The 24,172-nt window shown below is 41.2% G+C and overlaps 1 protein-coding gene across 1 annotated transcript in view; it reads left to right on the top strand.

Annotated features, from left to right (window-relative positions):
• Positions 1 to 456: 456 nt before the first annotated feature.
• The window catches only part of LOC117459400 (uncharacterized), a 36,473-nt gene continuing 12,757 nt past the window's right edge, over positions 457 to 24,172 (top strand). Inside the window, exons 1-18 of the mRNA XM_071205598.1 lie at positions 457 to 797; positions 2,463 to 2,589; positions 2,711 to 2,865; positions 2,949 to 3,072; positions 3,235 to 3,302; positions 3,391 to 3,472; positions 4,364 to 4,395; positions 4,482 to 4,524; positions 4,604 to 4,680; positions 4,808 to 4,927; positions 5,056 to 5,190; positions 5,851 to 6,064; positions 6,151 to 6,294; positions 6,393 to 6,494; positions 7,093 to 7,155; positions 7,484 to 7,618; positions 13,353 to 13,513; positions 23,985 to 24,108. Coding sequence (XP_071061699.1) covers positions 703 to 797; positions 2,463 to 2,589; positions 2,711 to 2,865; positions 2,949 to 3,072; positions 3,235 to 3,302; positions 3,391 to 3,472; positions 4,364 to 4,395; positions 4,482 to 4,524; positions 4,604 to 4,680; positions 4,808 to 4,927; positions 5,056 to 5,190; positions 5,851 to 6,064; positions 6,151 to 6,294; positions 6,393 to 6,494; positions 7,093 to 7,155; positions 7,484 to 7,618; positions 13,353 to 13,513; positions 23,985 to 24,108 — 2,001 coding nt within the window. The 5' untranslated portion in view covers positions 457 to 702. The remainder of the gene's footprint in view (positions 798 to 2,462; positions 2,590 to 2,710; positions 2,866 to 2,948; positions 3,073 to 3,234; positions 3,303 to 3,390; positions 3,473 to 4,363; positions 4,396 to 4,481; positions 4,525 to 4,603; positions 4,681 to 4,807; positions 4,928 to 5,055; positions 5,191 to 5,850; positions 6,065 to 6,150; positions 6,295 to 6,392; positions 6,495 to 7,092; positions 7,156 to 7,483; positions 7,619 to 13,352; positions 13,514 to 23,984; positions 24,109 to 24,172) is intronic.

The raw sequence follows: 24,172 nt of genomic DNA, 5'->3' as shown, positions 1-24,172 counted from the left end.
CAATACAGATATTTATTTGTTAATTATTTGTCTTTACTAGTCATAGGCTACACCTGGTTTATCGTAGCAAGCAGTGGAAACTCCCCTCAAGAAGCGACAATTGCCAAGGGCGTTGCAACCCTCACTTGCCAATATTTCATCATAAATATAGCACGTTTGTTTATTTTAGCAAACCATGCTCCAAGTAAAATTGAATAGAAATGATAATGTATACTCTTTTTGAAAAACAGAGATCGCACATCAGTCCTGTGTACAGATCAGTTCGATAAAGTCATGCCTAAACAGCGACATTTTACACGATAAATACGGGTTTAAATAGCAGCATTTGCCACGGAAGGCGAGTGGCAGCTACAGTAAACCTTCTCTTACTCTGGCATCTTGTGGCAACTCCCGTTGAGCAGCGGCAGATGCCTCGGCAAGTTGTGGCATCTGTGGCATATGCCGGAAAGACTTGCCACAGCTACCACAGAGTAGCGGCCTCTGTGGCATATGCCGGAAGGACTTGCCACTGCCTGCAGATGCCACGAAATGCGCTTGCTGTCTCTCGTCGTTTACCGAGAAAACGAAACTTAATTCGGTCAGGCGGAATCGAGCTACGTAGAACACGGGTACAGTTGAGATGAAAACTGAAACATTTAGCTAATAGCTAATATCGTGAATGTTGCACTTTGAAATGACATTCCGACTGTAGGGATATGCATAATGGACGTAGCTAAGCTAAACGAGTATGCTCAGAGGGAGCGGTTGTCGCTGAGGTATGAGGACGTTGGATCTGTTGGCCCGGATCACATTAAAACGTAAGTTGCATTCATAATGATGATTCGCCATCTTTTAACATGCATGCAGGATTCTAAGTTACTGAGACTTTATTAGCCTGACACACTCCTATCGTATGTGTTGAGAGTATTTTCACATGGTGTTTGTTTGTAGAAGATAAGGAAATGGGTCTAGGCATGGGCGCCTAGTTATAGCAGAAACGGTATAGGCCTACTACATTGTTATATCAGTTTGTTTATTAGAAGGTCATATTAGTTCGTTGTAGTGTAGGAGTGTCGTTGGTTATAGTTTAGAGTAGGGGAGAACGATTAGCGCAGTAAGGGTTGGCACAGGGGGCAAATACATATCCTCTGTGGCACAGACGATTATTTATACCAGTCTGTCCTTGTTTTTGCATGTTTACAGACTCCCCCATCAATTTGAGGCATTTAGTTTTAAAACATAACGTTAAAAGGCACAAGCTCACTTGCTGGCAGTGATTTCATTCATTTTGGACAAGGGCTTAGTGTGCACGAGTGACATACGTGCAGAGGTGGAAGAAGTACTAACATGTTATACTTTAAGTAAAAGTAGAAGAACCACAGTGTAGGAATATTATGTTACAAGTAAACGTCCTGCATTCAAGATAAAAGTACAAAAGTATTAGGATCAACAATATTCTTAAAGTACCAAAAGTAAAAGTACTCATTATGCAGTTTGGCCCATACTGTATGATATGTTTTGATTATAATAATTGATGCATTAAAGGGTTTATCAAAGCTGGTAAAGGTGCAGCTAGTTTTAATGACTTTGGATACTGCAGGGCAGCTTGTGAATTTACTCCAGGAGTAGCTAAAGTGTTATTTAAGTGTTGATTATATTTCACATCTGTAATCCAAATCTGTGTAAATTACTACATCTATTAAATAAATGTAGTGGAGTAAAAGTACATAATTTACCTCTGAATTGTAGTGGTGTAAAAGTATCTCAACGTTGTACTTAAGGTACTTACTATACAGGTTCCACATTTACTGATGCTTATTTTTCATTGTCTTTTTATAATATATCTGTGTATCTTACATACAGGCATATCATTTCTTTAAGGTATTTAACAACATCATTAAAAAAATATATTTACTGTTTCTTTACCAATATGTGTGGTATTTACTCTGACATCATAAAATTACAATTTTTAAATTGCATTGTAGTTTACACAATCTTGATGACAGCTACAATTCTTAATCTTTTGATTTGCATTTAAATCATTTTGAGATGCCTTGCTGTTTGAATCATGCAACATATATTAAAGTTATATTTTTATGAACTATTTTCATACAGTCTCTGAGATAAAACCTAGTTTATATTATCGTAAATATTGACTAATTACTTGTACTTATATGGGTTTCTCTGTAAACATACAAAATAACACAAATATGTAAAATAAGTGGGTCATCATGACATACATATCTTCTGGGTCACATTCATAACCTATAAACTTTGACATCTCATAAGCAACTACCCCCAACAGTGGCAGTTGCATAGTTTACCGATGAGGGCCTAAGAGGTCCAACAATGTACGTTTATAACTTCAACTGTGGGGATGTTAAGTAAATGCAGATTCATGTCTTTGTAACACAACCCCCATCACATCACATTATCATCATCATCATCTTGCATTTCAACAAAGTTTTACCATTTCTTCTCAGGTTTACAGTCAGAGCAATCGTGAATGGTAATGTGTATCCTGATGGTGTGGGAAATAACAAGAAGGAAGCCAAACAAAACGCAGCTACACATGCCCTGAGGTGCTTGTTGGAGAAATCACCTGACCCTGTAAGATTATTTTACCTCTTTATTGACATACTGCATGTGTGAGTATTTGTATTTCAAAGTATATTAGACCAAATCACTATCTTCATATCTTCTTTATGTATATTTCTTATTTTCTTGACAGACCGAGAAGGTAGCTGAAGCTTCTACTGCACCAGTTCTACAATCAAGTTTCACTCAGCCCAACTATATAAGTTGGCTAAATGAATATGGTCAAAAGGAACGGCTTATTATAAGGGCATCGGAGTCAACAAGACTGGGACAAAATAATGCTGCTCCGTAAGTCTCTTAATTTTCTCAGCTTTCCAGCTATTTTGTCACAGTTTGAAAAAGCAATCAATACGTTATTTTTCTGATATTAGATGCTGTTGCTTCATCGTTGATGATAAAGAGTATCCAACTGCCACTGGGAGAACGAAAAAAGAAGCTAAAGAGGAAGCAGCCAAGCTTGCATGTCATGAGATATGTGGCAATAAAACTACGGAGGTAAGTAGTAATACTCACTAGTTTCTCCAGGCTTAATGAAAAGCCTATAACAAATTATGTTGTTTTCAAGTCTAGAGGGGAGAAATATTGTGGTGCATTAAGGCTTAAGCCAAGAGGAAGGAAAGGCATGTTCATTACTTTGTGTTCCTCTGTGTTTTTTAGGCATCTTTGTGCTCAGCTGCGTCTGATGACAGGGCGCTTGCCAGGGTGTCCACGCCACCGAGCCCACCGTAAGGCACCGACTAAGGATTACGCCATATGTTAACATTCCATGTTAAGAATCTTTTACTATAATGTCTCACGTCTTTATTCTCCAAGGGAGTTCCTTAATCCCGAACATAAAAGTCTGCCCAAGACTTCAACTGTTTTCTCAAATTCATCCAATCTTCCTGAGGACAAGGTCTGTTAATTCCTGTGCTATCCTCTTAATGCTTTCATACATTGAAATACAAATGATGTACAATATATACATGCCGTTAATAACTGTGCAATATATACCTGGCTGCTATATCTTCAGAACTGTTACAGGATGTGTATTGTGTCATATTTTAAAATGTTGTATCTTTAATGTTTTTTTTATGCATGCTTCTTAGTTAACATTAAGCTTTCTTTGGCTCTTTCTGCTGTAACAAATGTAAATGTCCCCTCTGCTGGACAAATAAAGGTATTCTGATTCTGATACTTCTTCAGTTGGTACTGCTCAGTCTATTACAAAGGTTGGATTATTAACCTTTAATGTTTTACGTAACTGGTCATGTATTTAATTGCCTTCTGCTATTGGAAAAATAGCAGCAAGTGACTTAATCAATTAGGAGGATGCTTTTTAGGGTTACACATTTTTGGTGTGAGCAAATCAGAATCAGAATACCTTTATTAGTCCCACAGAGGGGACATTTACAAGTTCGAAAAACCAAGAGTGTGTCAATAATTGCTGCCATATTAGTGTAGTTCACAGCATTGAAATCTGAGTAGTAAATACAGACTTCTTTAGGACATTAAGTAATGGATTTTGCATATATCCCTTGAGCAAGGCACCGGACAATCCCCCCCCACTCCCATTGCTCCCCGGGCGCTGTACAATAGCTGCCCACTGCCCCTAGTACTAGACTCCTGGTACTAGGATGGGTTAAAAGCAGAGAACACATTTCACTGTGTGTGCTGTGCGCTCTGCATGTGTGACCATTAAAGAGGGTTTAATCTCTCCCAATTCCTCTTCTTCTTATATATACGGTATATATATATATATATACCCTCAAGTATAATTGGCTGTGTTTTATTTCTTTTTGAAAAGATTCAAAGTCCAGACGTGAAGCCAAAAATAAGGTAAAGCATCTTCTCCCGTTCACGCTAAAGCCACAGTACATCATATTTCACCTGATGTTATTTCTGATTGTTCTTTTTTTTGCTAGAATTGCAGCAAATTTCAAAAATTCCCCCAGAAGCAGCAAAGATGTAAGAAAATATCAATCGTGCTGGATTCGTTTGTTGTTTTTTGTCTGTCTTTTTAACTGTCCTTATATCATTTATGAAGGATGTGATACATTTCAATGACAAGAAGACAGGAAGTAGTCCAAGTAAGGAAACTACAAAGCAGTCAGTGAATTCAAGGTATGGAAAATAAAAAAGGTTTCATCCTAATCGTAGCATAGTATCATATTTACACTGCTGTGGCCTTTACCTTCTGTATCTATGTATGTATATTTATTATGTTTTGTCACAATTTTTCCCTCAACAGGTTCACATCTGAATTTGACTCCATTGTGCGCCTCGGCAGCGGAAGCTTCGGTCGTGTTTATAAGGCACAACAAAAACTGCTAAAGAAGGATTATGCTATAAAGATTGTCCCTTGCAAAGAGTAAGTAACGTATGAAAGATGCTTCCTTTTATTTCCATTTTAAATGAGCGCTGTATTCCTTTACATTTTTTGTTTTGCATAATCAAAGGTATGTTTCATTAACTGTTCGATGTTCTTGTTCTCATCAGGATCAAAAAAGTTCTACGAGAAGTGACAGCATTGTCAGACCTCCAACACAGCAACATCGTGCGATACTACACCTGTTGGTTGGAGGATTCAGGATACCAATGGGACAGCAAAGATGACAGTAGCATTTCCTCACAGTAAGCCACACGCAGTTTATAAATATCTTTACTTAAGTGTTCACTCTGGCAGATTTAGATCTAGGCTTGGTCTTAAACTAAAGTTTAAGTCATTTTTATCATATATAGTTTTAGTCAACAACATTTTATTACGTTTTACTTCAATACTGGTCAATGAATGTTTCCTCTTTTATTTTGTCAGCCGTCTTTTAAGGTGTCATGTTTTTTTTTCCTGTGTCAAATTACCTTTTTAGTAATCAGATTATACTAAACCAAATTACATTTTCTGAATCAAAATCTCAAACTTGATACAATCGTCACAGTTGGTGTTAGATGACATCGGTGTCCTCTTGTCATCATCTCGTGTTATTCATTAAAATAATTGACAAACACATTTGAGCATAGTTTTAGTTATATTTAAAGAGGCCATATTCTGCTCATTTTCAAATTTAGTATTTTGTGTCTCTACTGCGACATGTTTTCATGCTTTAGTCACTATGTTACTGAAGTAAACAAAGGGGTCCGATGGAGACGTTTCATGCAGAGGGGGGGAGTGTGTGGGAGAGAAACTCCCTGTGGAGTTTACTTGCACACATAACTATATAACACACTACAGGAAAAGGGAAAACTCAAAAAAGCTAAAAGGGCCTCTTTAAGAAACCAGTTTTTCTCATTTTCTAGGTCAACCGGTAATTCGTTGGTTAAGTTCTTTTATATTCAGATGGAGTTGTGTGACACTACACTCAGAGTGTGGATAGACCAGAAGAATGTTCAGAATGTGAAGAAATCACTGCGAGACTCCAAGAGAAGAGAAGAAGGTCTAACTATTGCTCAGCAAATAGTCAGCGGAGTCGAGTACATTCACTCCAAGATGCTCATACACAGGGACCTGAAGGTGAGAGAAAGTGAAAAAAAAACATTGTTTAGTACACCACGTTGATCATGAAGCTACAGGTTTGTTTTTGTATTTTCCATGGTTAGCCTGCCAACATCATGTTTGGGCAAAATAGAGAAGCTAAGATCGGAGACTTTGGTCTGGTCACGGATGAGAACGACGACGATGCTGACAACCTGATTGAGAGAACGGTGTACAAAGGAACCCCGGGATACATGGCTCCAGAGCAGGTGAGATGTTCTGTGTTATTAAACATGTATGCAGATTTTAACCACTAATGATGCTGTCGAGCTAACTAACATTATTATTTTGCTCTTATTTATAACAGAAAAACAGGCGCACGAGTTATGATCGAAAAGTGGACATATTTGCTTTGGGGTTGATCTTTTTTGAAGTCTTTTGGAAGATCTTACTTGATGAAAGGAAACCGGTGAGTTATTGAGATTCCTAAATGATTTCCAGTTGATATTAACTGTTTATTATACAAATATTTAGCTAACTGATAGAAAATAGGTGTTATGCAATTGATATTCATATTTCAACAGTCATTGGTAGGGTTAGGGTTAGATTAGCTCCATTTTACAATAAAATACCAACAAAATAATATATATGTATTAACATAGAAGAGTCAAATAAAAAATGTGCACATTGTACTACAACTTATACCAACAATAATTATGTACAAATTACAAAACATGCCAAAGTGATGTGAATATTACACAGTTGAATAATGCATGTAAATTATATAGTCTGTTTTGTACAGTTATATACGGTATAAATGTATGCTATAATAACAATAACAATGGCTCTGTTGTATTTTCCAAGTGTCTTAGTAAGTCATGACAGTGAGTCAGCATCCACAAAAGCAGGAACTTGAAGTTGAAACAGCCAAATGGATTTTGGTCACCAGTGCTCTTCTGGCTGTGACATCTCAAGACGCCTTCTGGGAAATGTTGGGCAGCTTATCGATTTCACACTAACAACATGTTCGTTTTTTTCTCCCTTTTTTTGTATCACATGAATTTTAGATTTGGGATGATGCCAGAGACCAGACGTTACCTCAAGGGTTTCAACAACATTTTCCACTGGAGGTACACCAGTCTTCTTTGATTTGCTTGACATATAAACAAAAAATTTTCACAGGATGGAAGCCATTTGTCAAGGCCTCCAACTGCAACTGGTTATGTTAGTGTATAGGGGTTTGAACTGTTATAACATATTTGAAGCCTCATGGAATAAGTAGCCTAACAAAGCCTGTTGTATGTTGTATATATAATGTAGTCACATTTGTAATAGCTAGTAAAACAGATGTCTTTACTTGGTAGGTTGCCCAAGTAAAGTCAGCGGAGTATATGGAGCTTCTTGGGAAATGGCAGCGTCCATGTAAATGATGGAGATCACACTCTTTTTGTGTTGCAGTGCAAAATCATCATGTCAATGCTGTGCGAGAAGCCCCAACACCGACCTGAAGCAAGTAAACTAAAGACAGACGTTGAAGAGTGCACTCGTAGATTGACATGTCTTAAAGATATGTGCCTCAACAGTCAGACTTTTTGATTATTTCAAGAAAATCATTAAACAACAGGCAATGCATGGCTATTCAGCATCATATTCCATAACACTGAGAGTTTGTATTTCCTAAAAGGGGTATCTGTTTAAATGACTGATGTTTTCATGAACTAATATGACAAATGTTTCATAATTATGTATCATTGATTGGGTATGGCGCACAGAAATGGGTCATTCCGTGTCAAATCTACCAAAGTGCAATACATTTACTTGAGAAAAACAATTAGCTCTGTATTTTAATTGACAAGATTTATTCTGCTCTGTTTTCTAAAACAACAAGTTATCTCAAAATCCTAAGAGAAGCTCTCCTTTTCTTCATTGGCTCTTTTTCATGGGAGAAAACATGTCCTGTTTGTTAGGTTTAATACAGTTTATTTTGTGTTTGGTATGTTACATATGGAGATACACTTCTCTCTAAGTAATATAGAAGATATTGTTGTAAAAATGTTGTAGAGTTTCTCCAGGATCAGTTGAACTGATGAGTCTTGCTTCACGGATATAAGGCTGCGGCCCCACGAGGACGAATTTGGTCGTTTGCGTTACTGTTTAGTGTCATATAGACCGTTCGGCCACACGAGGACGACCGAATATGGCACTAAACGACTGAGGAAACGACAACGGGTCCCAAGGTGGATAGAAATGCATACGCCACTCTCTGGGGGGTCAAACAGCTCCGTGTGTGCGCCCTATACGGACATTTTCAGATCACTGATAGTGATTGTGCAATAGCCCCGCCTCTCCCCACCTCTTCTGCTCACCTCCGCTTACCCCGCGCCAGTGCTGAAGTGTTTCGCCACCAACAACAACAACAATGGCGGATCGCAGAGTTGCTATCGTGCTCCGGACGCTATTGACCATGCTACAGTTGTTTGTGCAACATCTACAGCAATAATGATGAGGCAATAGCCCCGCCTCTCCCCACCTCTGCTGCTCACCCCCACGTCAAAGTAAACTGCACCCTGAATTCAGATTATTTATCTTTCTCTCGAGTGAAGTCTAATCTGACAGGACGGAGACACGCAGCTCTGCTCACCTGCAGCTCCTCCCGCTGCAGCAAAACACACACTTCAAGTCAGATCATCACCCTTAGCTATTTTAATTACCTCTCAAACTCCCTAAACTAGTTATAAATATGTTTATTTTTACAGTCGGCCGGGTCACTGATTACTGGATGAGCTGCTGCATGAGACAGACACTGGCGCTGTCCGAAGAGAGGGAGGAAAAAGAGAGGCTCCGTGTATTTTATCATTATATTATATAGAGTCGTTATTCATTTGTTTTAAAGCTCAATAAATAACAAAGAAGACCTTTGACCGGCACTTTTATAATTTTGTCCGGAAGATTTCAACTTTAATACACGCTGACTGGCGAAAAACTCTGCCCGGTTCCCTCGGCCCCCACCGCGGAGAATAAACAGAAGGGCAACCATGACAACCATGCTTCTTCGCTGCTTTTGTGGAGGAAGTTACAGCGCCACGTAGAGGCTCCTGCATATGTACTGCAGCTTCTCCAGCGGTTGGAGCTAAACGGAGCGGTCTCGTGTGGGCAGACACTATCCGGATAATTATTGCATGTGGACGGAAGCCGTTTGCGATTGCGTTTGCGTTAATCCTATGCGTTTAGCCGTTTTCGTCCTCGTGGGGCCGCAGCCTAAGAGGATGCATCTGAAAAACATTTGGGTTGACTGGGAGGGGAATTAGTAGATAGCAGTCAGGCAGTTGCCCCTTTGTTAATCTCAAGTCTTCTATAGGTTTCTAAATACATTTACCAGGCATGTTTGCTTCCATGAAATCGGACTATCAAGTTAACGAGCTTCTCCTAGGATTGGTTAATTTCGAATAATGGAGCAGAGTCGTTTTTTCAAAACTTTTACATTTTTCTCCAGTGAGTGCATTATGCTTTATAACGAATCAGATAAAGGTTTTATTTACATTTTTAATCTTGCTCAAACATTAAATATGTATGCCCTAGATTTGTTAAAAGCAGGCGGGAAGTCGAAGTTCAGTTCAGACTGGCAAACAAAGAGATGTCTTTTTTAGGGCTGCCCTGTGCACTTGTACTGCAAAGGTACAGATAAATACTAGAGGCAAAACACACATACCCCCATAGAGACAACCCATAGTGGCCATTTGCAGACATGGTTGTGCTGTGGAGGGGATTTTGATGCGCGTCTATTTGCACTTTACGGCTTCTACAGAACGGCTTATCCAACGGACCTCGCGCGCTGCACTCCACTCCCTCTGGTCCACAGCAATACATGGCAACCATGAAGTGGATCGGTCCTCACATATATACACCGAGGCGTCTGTCATTAAAGTAGCATATTATGCCATTTGAGACAAAAAAAAGCATTGTTTGTCAAATATGTTTTTTGGCCACTGGGTCTTCAGTCATATTCCTACCAAAAACCACATCTTAGACAGGTGGACATATTTGGCCTTAAATACCTTCAAATAAACCTTGGCATAACTCGTAAAACCTTAAATGTGGTAGAGGCATAAAAAAGACTATACACACTGGATCAAAATGATGAAAGTGAACAAGCAGATGTCATACATTTCATTACCGGCCCTTGAAATTGGAAAAAAGACAAATATGTGGATTTGGGTCCCCAGGCAGTATGCACCCCCAAAGTATATACATATGGACATCTCTATATTTCCTGCTAAAAACAAAGTGTTGGATTAATGTTGTGACACATTTCAAGGGCTCTAACATCAGAATGTTGAGATGTGGCAAGATTGGTAATGTGGATTCATTGCTAGAACCTTGAAAATGTGTGTGAAAAGGGGTCTTTATGTGGGTATTTTGTGCGTTAAGTAACAAGTTCCTTCCATGTAGTCTACATACAGAGGCTTTAAGCACAATCAACTACCTGGCATACCATCGAGGTCCCGGTGAACTTTTTTCAGTGCTAAGTAAACTGTATTGAGTTGTTGTGTTAGCTGCATGTGTTGAAATATGTACATGCTACATGTTACATGCTCCATGGAAGTGGCTTTTGAGCACTTCCTTTATGCAAATATGTGTATTGAGATACATTTTGAGCGCATTTCTTTACTTGTAGGTTGGATTAATCTCACCCTCACTTGCCAAATGCAGGTCTATACATGGGTACTCGGTTTATAGATGCCACATCTTGTTACATTTAAACGTAAGAAAACATGTAAGGAACTTGTAACTTTACACACAGAATGCGCACTTATAGACCCTTTTTTCACACACATTTTCAGGGTTGCAGGAATTAGTGCACATCACAATGTTGGCTGCTCAAAAAGGCAACAAATTACAACTTTGACATGTCAAGTTGCAACAAGTCGGATACTTTTTTTTATGTTAGAGCCCCTGAAATTTGGTATAACATCAATCAATTACTTTAATGCAATGGGCATGTATGAAAATGTCCATATGTGTAAACTTAGGGGGACTGCCTGTGGCCCCCAAAGCACCAATTATGCACTTTTTCTTATTTCAAGGGCCAGTAATATAAATATGACATCTGCTTGTGCCTTTTAACCATTTTTATTTTGTGGTTAACATTTTATCTGTGTTTCTACCAAATTTCAAGGCTCTAGGAGTTGTATTTATTAAGATTCTGAACACTGAAAAGGGCTTCTTGCCTGATACATTTTTAGTGGGTGGAAATGACAATTCCCGGTGGAAAACTAGTCAGCAAGTCTCGAAAGTTCTGCAAAAATATACAACAACATTTATTTTTTCGTTTTAATTAACATATATATATGTATAATGTTTTGACAAAATGTATGATATAAATAAGAACCTCCGTCTGATTTGACATATTGCAATTTTAACTTTTAACAAATAATGAAGTCATGGTTAAGTTATCAACTCATTGAAACAATGTATTCCACGCTGCATGTCTGGGTTCAAGTTGTCAAATTAAACCCTTTGCTTTTAATGACTTGTCTGAATAAAATGTTGGCAACAAGAGTGTGAAGGTCATCCTCTGTAAAGTGTTGCACAATTTCTGCTGCATGACATGGATTCCTCTGCTTATGATATGCTTTGTTTACATTCAAATTAGTCTGCACGGGTATTTGATCACCTCTGAATTTTTCTGGAACAAGGGCACATTCCCTTATTCAAACACTTGACGATAACGACTTTAAATGCCGAATCTTAAACATATAGCATTTCTGACATAAAGGAATAACACTCAATATTTGAGTATTTTTCTTTCGAAATCAAGTTTTTTTTATTTTCAGGTCGAATAAACATTTAAAGGTTAAGATAATAGGAGGTATAACTGGTCAACCACTGGCAGGTGAAATCCAGCTTTATGGTAGGTATTAACAGAGAGGGAAAGTGCTGTGCAGAAATGAGCAGAAAGCTCTCTTTACCCATGATATGTCTTAAGGAGATACTTGTATGTCTCAGTTTTGTCACTTAAATGTCCATCCCGTATGATTGGCCAAAGTTGTCCTGTGACTACAAGTGTGTCAGACAAGCAGAATTCCTCCTGTCTTCAACCAAAGCCAAATTGGGTGTGCCCTCTGTGGCTGCAGCTACATGGCTATTGCTATGACTTTAATATTAGTGGTGTCTGTGATTGTGACTGGAATGCCTTTCTTTTTTAGAAATCACAATAAGATGGTAATATCGACCAACTCATCATTGTAATATCAGGAGTGTCATTTGCAGGTAGGTGTTAGTTTGACTCATCAGAAACCTGTCACAACCTGCTAACAAAGACAGAGCCAAACACTTTCAGTTATTACCTCTATTTTCACATATTAGATCAGATTACATTATTACTTAATTGTCACTACACAGAGTACAGCGATCCTGTATGTATTGTTGTTAAATATTTTTACATTATAGTAATGCAATACACTCATTTTAATAATACTTATTTGTTTTTATAAATGGATATTCAAGAATGGGACAAAACAACAATTTAGCCCAATTCCCAGTTTGATCAATAAAGTTTTCTGATTGTGACTGTCTAGCTTACTTGAAAGCATTAATATCAAATTCATTTGGCTGACACGTGACAAGTGTCACAAAACATTTACTGGAAACTTCCCAAACCTGCTTAACCTGTGCCTAACCTAACCAGCCCCTGGGTAAGCATGCAAACTTTTGTCTGACGATTAAACATGGAGTGACCTTGTGAAATAAACACTATACCTTGTGAAAAGTGTTGCCCCCACCCTGAGACATTGTGTGCACTCCACTGGACTGAGTAACTTTTTGCCAAATGACACATTTCTGCATTTTTGCCAGCAGTAGTGTGTAAATATTGACTTTTGGTCTCTTTCTTAAACAATTTGATAGGACAAACAGCACATTTCTGGACATATTATAATAAACCCTGGAATAGTATCGTATTCCAGTGTCCATTTTCTTCTCCAATTTTAATTAAATTGGATGCAGTTAAATATAAAATACAATAAGGCATCTAAACATTAACCTACCTAAAACGATAACATTCAAAGGGCAGTGAACTCGAATCATGGACTATATACTTTATTTAAAACGAAACAATATTACTATTTGTTGTCTGTCATCACCAGTAATGAATCAAACACGAGTCGAGCCGCGTAACCTTACGTGAATGACGTTGAAAACGAGGAAATCGAAACTTACTTGTATCAAGAGTCAGCTGAATCGAAAGAGACGCGCAGAGATAGCGCAGGACTGCAGAAGGGACAAGGCTGGAATGGGACATAAACAAGTATTGTGAGATTGAACTTTGTTCTCACAGTTTTATGTAATTAAAGATCAAATGTCGACGGTTACATCATTCAAGATGGATAGTGGGAATTATGTCGCAAGACTCAACGAGTACGCACATAAAAAAAGATGTACTGTGAAATACAGGGAGTCTCCATCTGATGGCCCAGACCACTGCAAAACGTAAGTAATTTAACATTTGTTACCGGTGGGTTATGCAAATCGGTATAGCGACAGTGCATTGCAGCAGTGGGAGTGGTTCTATATCAACGTTATTGAGCTACTCATGGGAAATCAGAAATTGACTTCCTTATTATTAAATAATCGTAAAATAATATACTGTAGTGCCGAGAGATAGGAGTCGGAGGCGGTGCATCGAAGGTGCAAAGTTGACTTTATTCAAGAGCCGAAAAGGACATGTTGTCAGCTCGCAGCCAGGTGTTGAAGTATAACGTGAGTCATGACAACTGGCGACATTCTATTATTTTCGTCATAGGAATCCGGGGCGTGTACATTGAGGACCCATTGTTGACTTACCATGTCGATCGCCTCGTTTGTCGTTTACGTTCATCTTTTGCTATATCTGCCTTCCTAAGATCACTTTGATGCACATTCAGTACTCGTATGTGAGGTTGTGGGTGAGAAGTGGATATCGTGATGCTTACAGGGAAGTATCGAACATTACAAAGTAGGTGACTGTGTGGATGCCTGTTCAAAATATTGCAAACTTGAATAAATCATTGAAATTATATATTTGTGTCCGACTTTCATTTGTACATCGTTCTTAATGTGATGTATAGTAGCTTTGATAGCTGTCCATACCTTCAGACAGCCTAAAAGTAAAACACAAGTCGTTTATTCACAGCCCGAACGCTCATCGAGATGACTGGTTCACTCATGACAGGTTGTGATCAGCTCCGATTAAATTGTGATATGCTGTAGTCTACCTATTCTCCAGGGAGCACGTTTTTTTAATGAAATACCTGTATCCCTCTCATCACAACAAGACTCTACACTGTGCAGGAAAAACAATTACATACATGAAAATAACCTTGATGCATGGGAATGAAACACACAAACTATCTTCCGTGGCTATACTGATATGTCACAGTAACGGTCAACCGCAGAAACGTAAGTCCAGCGGGGCACACGTTGAATACATATAATACAGTAGTTATATTATGCTTTTAAGCCATGCTTTAAGCCAGCGATACTCAACCCGCGGCTCGCGAGCCGCATGCGGCTCCTTTAAGACTAGTTGCGGCTCTTTTAAGTCCCACTTAAAAATAAATAAATAATAATAATAATAATACAAAAAAAACAACAACAAAAAAACATTGTCAGCAGAATTCATCAACATTTCATTATCACTCACAAGTCACACACCAGTCATCACACACATCAGTCTATTAAGCCGCCCCCCCATCCCTCTGAACAACCAATCACAAATTATTTCAGGTTTCGCGCTCTAAATTATTTCAGGTTTCGCGCTCTGATTGCAGGTGCGCGAGATAATTGCTCCGTCACACTGGGAAAACTAGCTTACAGCACTATGCAAAAATGGTAAAGGAATATAGGAAACGAAAATATGAAGAGGAATATCGAACATTTAAAGAGGACTGGGAACTCGAGTTTTTCTTCGTCTCCACCGGTTCGGGAAAATGCATCTGCCTGCTTTGTGACAACGTCATTTCACAATTTAAAAGGTCCAATTTGCAGCGCCATCACGACACAAAACACCCGAAGTTCAGTACCGACTTTCCGAAAGGTGGAGAGTTGAGGGCGGAAAAGATGGCGAGACTCAAACAGAACCGAACTGCTCAAAAAAACGTATTCCACACAAATACGAGTGAAAGAGCGACAGAGGCATCCTGTGATGATCAGTAAACATGCTGTCTGTTATCTGTTGTTATGGGCAGTCAGCAATGTGTGTTTTGTGGTTGCAGTGAAAATAATAAATCACAGTTATTGCACTGTACATTATGCTTTTCATTCCTTAGTAACATATTACTATTATCCATATTCTCAAATGCATAATGGTTTCAGGGAGGAAAGGAGTGTTTTTGGATTGTGGCTCTTGCAAAAATATTTTTTCGTCAATGTGGCTCCTGGTTAGGACAAGGTTGAGTACCACTGCTTTAAGCCTATACGTTTAACCCATAAGAACCCGGACCCATTTCTACTTTTGGGGAAATTAAGGGGAACGTCATTTAGACTAAATAGACCACCTAGAACACAAGTGTGTGTCAAATATCTGAAATGTGACATATATGTCACATTGGGCTTTAATGGTAAAGTAACTCTTATTTATAACTTCATTAATGAGGATGATTTTTTTGGTTTAGATTTGTTTGAACATACTTTGAATTGAATAATAAAGAATATGTTAACTAAATATAATTGAATCAGCTAAATTAACTGAGCAGATCATAATCATATTTGTAATTGTGCATATATGTCACTCTGGGTTTACTGTGAATGTTTAGGGTTAATGTCCCGATGTGACATCAGTGTCACAGCAATATTTATGGAATTTGTTTCATATCAATTTCATCAATAAATGTTTCTACAACAGGTTATATGTAATCAGAATCAGAAAAGAGCCCAAGACAGCTTAATGTTTAACAAATGACATGTCATGTAAGCATTTTTATTCTTAAATGGCTTGAATGTTAACTTTAGCAACAAAAAACCTTTCCAAATGTAGCTAGTTCTGTCACATGTGTTAGCCTGGCACATGGACACCTTGGACATGTTGTTATGGGAACACAAAAGCAAATGACAAGGACCATAACCCACCAGACTGTTCAGTGTGTGTCACTTAGGGACTTCATGAGATCAAAAAGGCTAAGCTGTATAAGGAACTTTCCAGAATATTTAAAGTTCATGTGACACTGTGTCTGCAATTCTGTCTGCCTTCCGTGTTGCACCATGAGGACCCACTGATATAAAATGCTTAACCCTCTAAGTTGCAACCATGCACTTTTTGGAGGGCTAAGCGCCAGCTTGACATGTTTTTGGCTTCATTTATAGAAGGAAAGACAACAGTGATAGTTATGTTTCAGAATAACATTTATTGGAAATTGTTAGAACAATCTCACTGGTCCCCGGCTTGAGCTTCAGTCTCTGATCCATGTGTCTGTGATCCTCTCCAGAATGGAAGTAGTCATCACATACAGAGCATCAGCTAGTTCCTGAGCAGTGTCCTTCACATGCTGATATCCAAGAGAGGCAGTCACACAGTCACAAGATGGAGGAATAGAAAGCAGTATTCAATGTTTACTTCAGATTAGCTCCACGTCAGAAATGAGCATGCTTGTCATATGTCTATCTCCATAGAGGCTGAATTATCATGTTAATCACATAGCTATCATATGCCTCAAACAGTCCTGATGCTCTTCTAGGTCATCTCACATCCTGTCATGTTCACAGCTACAGCTGGGATACCTTTGTTATCATGTTACTCTCATATTGGAAGAGTACATTCAGGATTTTGCCAACAGAAATAATAAACTGTGTGTGTGTGTGTGTGTGTGTGTGTGTGTGTGTGTGTGTGTGTGTGTGTGTGTGTGTGTGTGTGTGTGTGTGTGTGTGTGTGTGTGTGTGTGTGTGTGTGTGTGTGTGTGTGTGTGTGTGTGTGTGTGTGTGTGTGTGTGTGTGTGTGTGTGTGTGTGTGTGTGTGTGTGTGTGTGTGTGTGTGTGTGTGTGTGTGTGTGTGTGTGTGTAAGAAGTGCAGCCTTTACAAAAGAAATCTGCATTGACAGAGGGCTCCCCAACACAGTACGTGTGGTACCACATAGTGCACCCAGTGCACTCGATCTTAAAATAAACAGAAAAAAGACATGTTAGAATATTGACAAACATTTTACATCACTCATCCAGAGTAAGCAGTAATGAAGTTGTTTACATTTCATTAAGCAAGCAATGTATAGTTTTAGATCTTAGCTGTTTTCCTTTCTGTTTAGAGTGTTAGGATTTGTCTGTTGGTATTTTTCGTGTCCTTTTCTATCTTTGGGTTTCCTATTTTATTTTGTAAAGTGTTCACCCCCGTTTCCTGCCTGTTTGCTTTCTGTCGGTTTCCCTCTCTGATTACCCAATTGTGTTCACCTGGTAACTATGTGTTTTCTCCTCCCTCCTCACCTGTCTCGTGTTTATGTGATTAGTCCTGGGTGTATTTAAGTTCTGGGTTTTCTGTCTCTCTTTGTCGGGTTGTCTTGTGATTTGGCTTGTCCACGGTGAGTGTTCTGTTCTGTCATTGTCCTTATAGCCTTGAAATAAAGGAATTTCACGTAAATCTGCATTTGGGTCCTACCTGCTTCACACATCGTAACATTACAACCCGACCACAAATGGACCCAGCAGATGATCCATGGGAGGTTGAATTGCAGCATTTAACCTTCTATCTGGCTTGCTGCTTCGATTGGTGGAAGGGAGCGTCCAGTGTTCGGCAGAAGAGGGCCGCTCTGGTAGAGGCGCTCCGGTTGGCAGCAGAGAAACCATGTTTCGTTGAGTTCTTACCTGACTGGATTTTGGACTTCCTTCAAGCATGTGATTCCCGGCCTGCTAGCCCTAGGCATGCTAGCTCCATGTCTCCCAATTCCCAATCTGGCACCATACGCCTTGGTGGGTTCCGCCTGAAGTCAACCCGTGCTTCTGCCCCAGTTCCTGCTCCTGTCCAGGAGTCGTATTCCGGAACTCGTCTGGCTTATGGAGGTCCACGGAGTATTCAGGCGGCTGCTAAGAGGAGTCGTCGCAAGGCCAGGCTAGCAGCCCGAGCCCCAACAGCCATGGTTCCGGCTCCAGTGCCGGCCCCTGCAGCCATGGTTCCAGCCTCAGTCCTGGCCCCAACAGCCATGGTTTCGACTCCAGCCCCTCGTCTCCGGCCGACGCCAGCTCCCCGAGTCCTGTCAGCATACCGGCCGACTCCAGCACCCCGTCTCCTGCTGGCTCTCCAGCCGACGCCAGCTCCACGAGTCCAGTCAGCATACCGGCCGACTCCAGCCCCCCGTGTTCTGTTTGCGAACCAACTCTCTCAAGTCACCACTCCAGTTCCCTCTCGAGTCTCCTCTCGAGTTACCTCTCAAGTCCCCTCTCGAGTCATCTCTCAAGTCCCCTCTCAAGTCCCCTCTCAAGTCCCCTCTCGAGTCCCCTCTCGAGTCCCCTCTCAAGTTCCTACCCAAGTCCCCTCTCAAGTTTCCTCTCAGGTCCCCTTTCGAGTCTCTTCTCGAGTCTCCTCTCGAGTTCCCTCTCAGGTCTCTTCTCAAGTCCCATCTCGAGTCTCTTCTCAAGTCCCCTTACAGGTCCTCTCTCGAGTCCCCTCTCAAGTAGGGGTGCAACAACTAATCGACTTAATCGATTACCAAATTAGTTGCCAACTAATTCAGTCGTCGATTCGTTGGTGACGTCATCACGTGCGTTTTACGCGCCGTTAAGCTACAACGTTATCGGTACTGGGGACATTTAAAAAATATATGTCATGTATTATTGATACAAAAACATTATATTGCGGTCTTAGTGTCGCCAGCTCGTTTATAATATGCAAAAAGACAAACAAATGCGTCTATGATGTATTTTCGATCAGACGAGATCTCTCTCCCTGGTCTGTGTGGGAGGGGGCGGGGCAGTTTACACACACGCGGCTGCTACATGCAGCAACACACTGCGGAGATGGCGGAGAGAACGCCGCTCCGAGGTGTGGTTAAACTTTACCCGTCTCGATGCTCGTTGCCAAAAGTGCAATAACAGTTTAGCATGTAAGGGCGGTAACACGAGCAGTTTGTCTAAACATTTAGCAAAAGTGCGCAACATTCAGACGGAGAAATGCACCGGGTTCGACTGTCTTTCTAGTAGCTCTGTAGCCCCGTCCACGAGTAACGTTTTCACGTCAGGTGTTATGTATGCTAGCAGCAACACACGGAGTTAACTACATGATACAAACATGGGTTAATGATTAGAGGTAACTGAGTTATTTAGTTTGTTAAAGTTTCAGCTATTCTGTTATCACATTATTTATTATTTGCTAAAACACTGTTTCTTTTGATGTGAAATATTATTAATTAATTTAAATAAAAAGCCATGTTCATTTTGTAAACAATTTGTTTAGTTAATTTAATAATATGTATTTTTTAATCAAGTATTCATCTTTATTGTCTTCATTGTTAGTTTCCACATGCCTAAAACAACCTCAAGCTAAATCTAAAAGTTGATGGCTAAATAAGAGCGCTTGAGAAATTGTGCAAGGCGTAATAGTCCGAATAGTCGATTAATCGTTTCATTAATCGATAGATTAATCGACTATCAAATTAGTCGTTTGTTGCAGCCCTACTCTCAAGTCTCCTCTCGAGTCCCCTCTCGAGTCTCCTCTCGAGTTCCCTCTCAGGTCCCCTCTCGAGTCTCCTTTCGAGTTCCCTCTCAAGTCACCTCTCGAGTCTCCTCTCAAGTTCCTACCCGAGTCTCCTCTCAAGTCCCCTCTCGAGTTCCCTCTTGAGTTCCCTCCTCTGGTCCCTCCTTTAGTCCCTCCTCTGGTCCCTCCTTTAGTCCCTCCTCGAGTCCCCTCTCAAGTTCCCTTCTCTAGTCCCTCCTCTAGTCCCTCCTCTAGTCCCCTCTGGAGTCCCCTCTCCAGTTCCCTCCTTTAGTCCCTCCACTGGTCCCTCCTCTAGTCCCTCCTCGAGTCCCCTCTCTAGTTCGCCTCTCGAGTCCCCTCTCAAGTTCCCTTCTCTAGTCCCTCCTCTAGTCTCTCCTCTAGTCCCCTCTCCAGTTCCCTCCTTTAGTCCCTCCTTTAGTCCCTCCTCAAGTCCCCTCTCTAGTTCCCCTCTCGCGTCTCCTCTCGAGTTTCGTTCTCTAGTTCCTCCTATGGTCCCTTCTGTAGTCCCTTCCCTAGTCCCTCCTCAGGTCACTTTCCTAGTCCCTTCTCTAGTCCCTTCTCTAGTCCCATCTAAAGTCCCTACTGAAGTGCTGTTGGAGGTCCCGCAGACTACTCTTCTGCCGGGGGTCTTGCCAACCCCAGGTCCTGTGCCGTTGGAGGTCCCGCAGACTACTCTTCTGCCGGGGGTCCTGCCAACCCCATGTCCTGTGCCGTTGGAGGTCCCGCCGACTGCTCTCCTGCCGGGGGTCCTGCCAACCCTGTGTCCTGTCCCGTTGGAGGTCCCGCCGCCTACTCTCCTGCCGGGGGTCCTGCCAACTCTTAGTCCTGTGCCGCTGGAGGCCCCGCCGACTACTCTCCTGTCGGGGGTCCTGCCAACCCTTTGTCCTGTCCCGTTGGGGGTCCCGCCGTCTACTCTCCTGCCGGGGGTCCTGCCAACCCTTTGTCCTGTGCCGTTGGAGGCCCCGCCGACTGCTCTCCTGCCGGGGGTCCTGCCGGCCCTTTGTCCTGTCCCGTTGGGGGTCCCGCCGTCTGCTCTCCTGCCGGGGGTCCTGCCAACCCTTTGTCCTGTGCTGTTGGAGGCCCCGCCGACTGCTCTCCTGCCGGGGGTCCTGGCCAATCCCGGCGCTGTCCCGTCAGCGCCTTCCTGCCCGGCCTGCGGAGCTGTCTGGTCTTCACCCTCGGGCCCGGCCCCCTGACTCTTCCTGCCGCTGCCTTCGCCCCTCCATGGTCCCCACCTTGGACTCTGTCTTGCCCCCGGGCCGTCCGCCCGAGTCCCCCTTTTTGGACTCCGCCTTACCCCCGGGCCGTCCGCCCGAGACCCCTTCCTGATCCACTGCCTTGCCCCCGGGCCGTCCGCCCGAGTCCCCCTTTTTGGACTCTGCCTTACCCCCGGGCCGCCCGCCCGAGACCCCTTCCTGGTCCTCTGCCTTGCCCCCGGGCCGTCCGCCCGAGACCCCTTCCTGGTCCTCTGCCGTGCCCCTGGGCGGTCAGTTCAGTCCCGTCCTCCTGACCCCCTCCTCCCACCCTGGTGGCTTAGTGATTGTCCTTATAGCCTTGAAATAAAGGAATTTCACGTAAATCTGCATTTGGGTCCTATCAATCAATGTTTATTTATATAGCCCAATATCACAAATGTTACATTTGTCTCAGTGGTCTTCACAGTGTGTACAGAATATCAGTATGACAATACGACACCCTCTGTCCTTAGACCCTCACATCGTACAAGGAAAAACTTCCAAAGAAAACCCAGTTTAAAGGGAAAAATGGGAGAAACCTCAGGGAGAGCAACAGAGGAGGGATCCCTCTCCCAGGACGGACAGACGTGCAATAGATGCCGTGTGTAAATTGAAAAGATAATACATTTGCAACATAGGTAGTCCTACCTGCTTCACACATCGTAACATAGAGTCCATGCTCAGAAGTTTCTTCAACTGCTCCAGTGTCCTCCCATAGTGCAAAGACATGCAAGTTTGGTGAATTAAAGTAAACATTTATAATATCTGTTATAGAGAGTGTTCACCCAGTGATGTAGAGGTAACCAATCCAGGGTGTATCCCAGTCTTCCAGACAAATGTTGGTCAGGAAATAAATACAACTTCTTACCCATTCATTCCCATGCATCAAGGTTATTTTCATGTATGTAATTGTTTTTCCTGCACAGTGTAGAGTCTTGTTGTGATGAGAGGGATACAGGTATTTCATAAAAAAACGTGCTCCCTGGAGAATAGCTACAGCATTGATATCACAATTTAATCGGAGCTGATCACAACCTGTCATGAGTGATCCAGTCATCTCGATGAGCGTTCGGGCTGTGAATAAACGACTTGTGTTTTACTTTTAGGCTGTCTGAAGGTATGGACAGCTATCAAAGCTACTATACATCACATTAACAACGATGTACAAATGAAAGTCGGACACAAATATATAATTTCAATGATTTATTCAAGTTTGCAATATTTTGAACAGGCATCCACACAGTCACCTACTTTGTAATGTGCGATACCTCCCTGTAAGCGTCACGATATCCACCTCTCACCCACAACCTCACATACGAGTACTGAATGTGCATCAAAGTGATCTTAGGAAGGCAGATATAGCAAAAGATGAACGTAAACGACAAACGAGGCGATCGACATGGTAAGTCAACAATGGGTCCTCAATGTTCACGCCCCGGATTCCTATGACGAAAATGATAGAATGTCGCCAGTTGTCAGTCATTACCTGATCCGTCCCCCTGCCCGATCGGTACTGCGCATGTGCGAGATGGTCCGGAAGTCCGGACGGCAACCCAAGTAGGACAACATTGACACAGTGGCTTTTGGCAAAGCTCAAAAGGAAAACTCGAGAGGGATGAGTTATTGTTATTACAACGTGACTTCACTATTATTTAACAACTCTTTTTATTGGGTTCTTTTATTTGGGGTTAAGTACATTGTCAGAATAAGTGAGAAATGGATTTAACTTCTGTTGGACAGCCATATGCCATACATGTTTGCATACATTCACAGTAAATATTTATTCAGTATGATAGCTGTCTAACAGATGTTAAATTCATTCCTCACTTATTCTGACAATGTACCCCAAATAAAAGAACCCAATAAAAAGAGTTGTTAAATAATAGTGAAGTCACGTTGTAATAACAATAACTCATCTCTCTCGTTTTATTTTTGAGCTTTGCTAAAAGCCATTGTGTCAAGTGTCCATCTTGGGTTGCCGTCCGGAGCTGTCCAATATGGCGGACCATCTCGCACATGCGCAGTACCGATCGGGCAGGGGGACGGATCGGGTAGTGACAGTCATGACTCACGTTATACTGCAACACCGGGAAGACAAGAGGAAGAAGCCAGGAGGGCACACAATATATATAGTTAGCAACACATTATGTCCGTGCGGAAACAATACACCCAACCCGTAGTTCCATGAGTGAATTATGTACATAGAGTAAATTAGTGATTACTACAATACGTTGTTTTTTCTTTAACGAGCTCCTTAAGGGGTACATGTTTTTTTTCCATGGCCCCAGTGCTTCTACAAAAACAATAAGCCCATAAAATACTAAAAATAGTCTAAGAACAACTATAGTTGTTTTAATTATTTTAATTATTGTTATGGTGACTTACTTACTGTTTCCCTGAAGTAAGTTTTCTCTCTGTTAATTAGTTCCATGCAAATTCAATTGACATTATTTTCGGGAAATGACTAGGCCTAATAGATTTGAATGGAAGTCAAGTAGGTTGAGCATACACTTTTTTCCCTCTATGTTTCATGATGTTAATCTGTTTGGCTAAATAACAGAATATAGGTTGTCTTACCAAACTGGGTTAGGCCTATAGGTCACATTTATTATTTATAGGGAAGGCTGTGGCTCAGTGGTTTACTGCGCTGATCTTCGAATCAGAGGATAGCAAGTTTGAGTCCCACTGCAGTCAGCATGTCGTTGTGTCCCTGGGCAAGACACTTCACCCCAAATTGCTCCTGTGGGGATTGTCAGTAATGAATGTATGTAAGTCGCTTTGGATAAAAGCGTCTAACAAGTAACATGTAATGTAATTCTGATTAAGACCTGTATTCTGTAATATCTTTAAAAAATTGTATATTGTGGTGAGGTAAATGCGATAGAGTGGTAAAATGTTGCATAAAATAGGATCCTCAAAAATAAGTATGAGGTTGTAAATATACTGTGTTAAATGTGCAATACAATCTTGGGGGAGTAGAGGCTTAATGATAGTGTGCAGATGTAACTTATTTCAAGTCTGCCTGAATAACAGAAACATGACAACTGCTCTACAGATTCACCCAGAGGGTAGTCCTGAATGGTAAAGACTATCCTGAAGGTGTGGGGAAGACGAAAAAGGAAGCCAAGCAAGATGCTGCTAAAAATGCCCTGAGAGACTTGTCAGAGGGCACAAATCAGGTATGAGTTGCGACAGTAATATTTGTTGTCCTCTATTTTGAACAACTCCCTATAATTAAAGGTA

The sequence above is a fragment of the Pseudochaenichthys georgianus genome, chromosome 15, assembly GCF_902827115.2.
Source record: "Pseudochaenichthys georgianus chromosome 15, fPseGeo1.2, whole genome shotgun sequence".
Taxonomy (NCBI): Eukaryota; Metazoa; Chordata; class Actinopteri; order Perciformes; family Channichthyidae; genus Pseudochaenichthys; species Pseudochaenichthys georgianus.
This window is presented reverse-complemented; position numbering and strand designations above follow the sequence as displayed.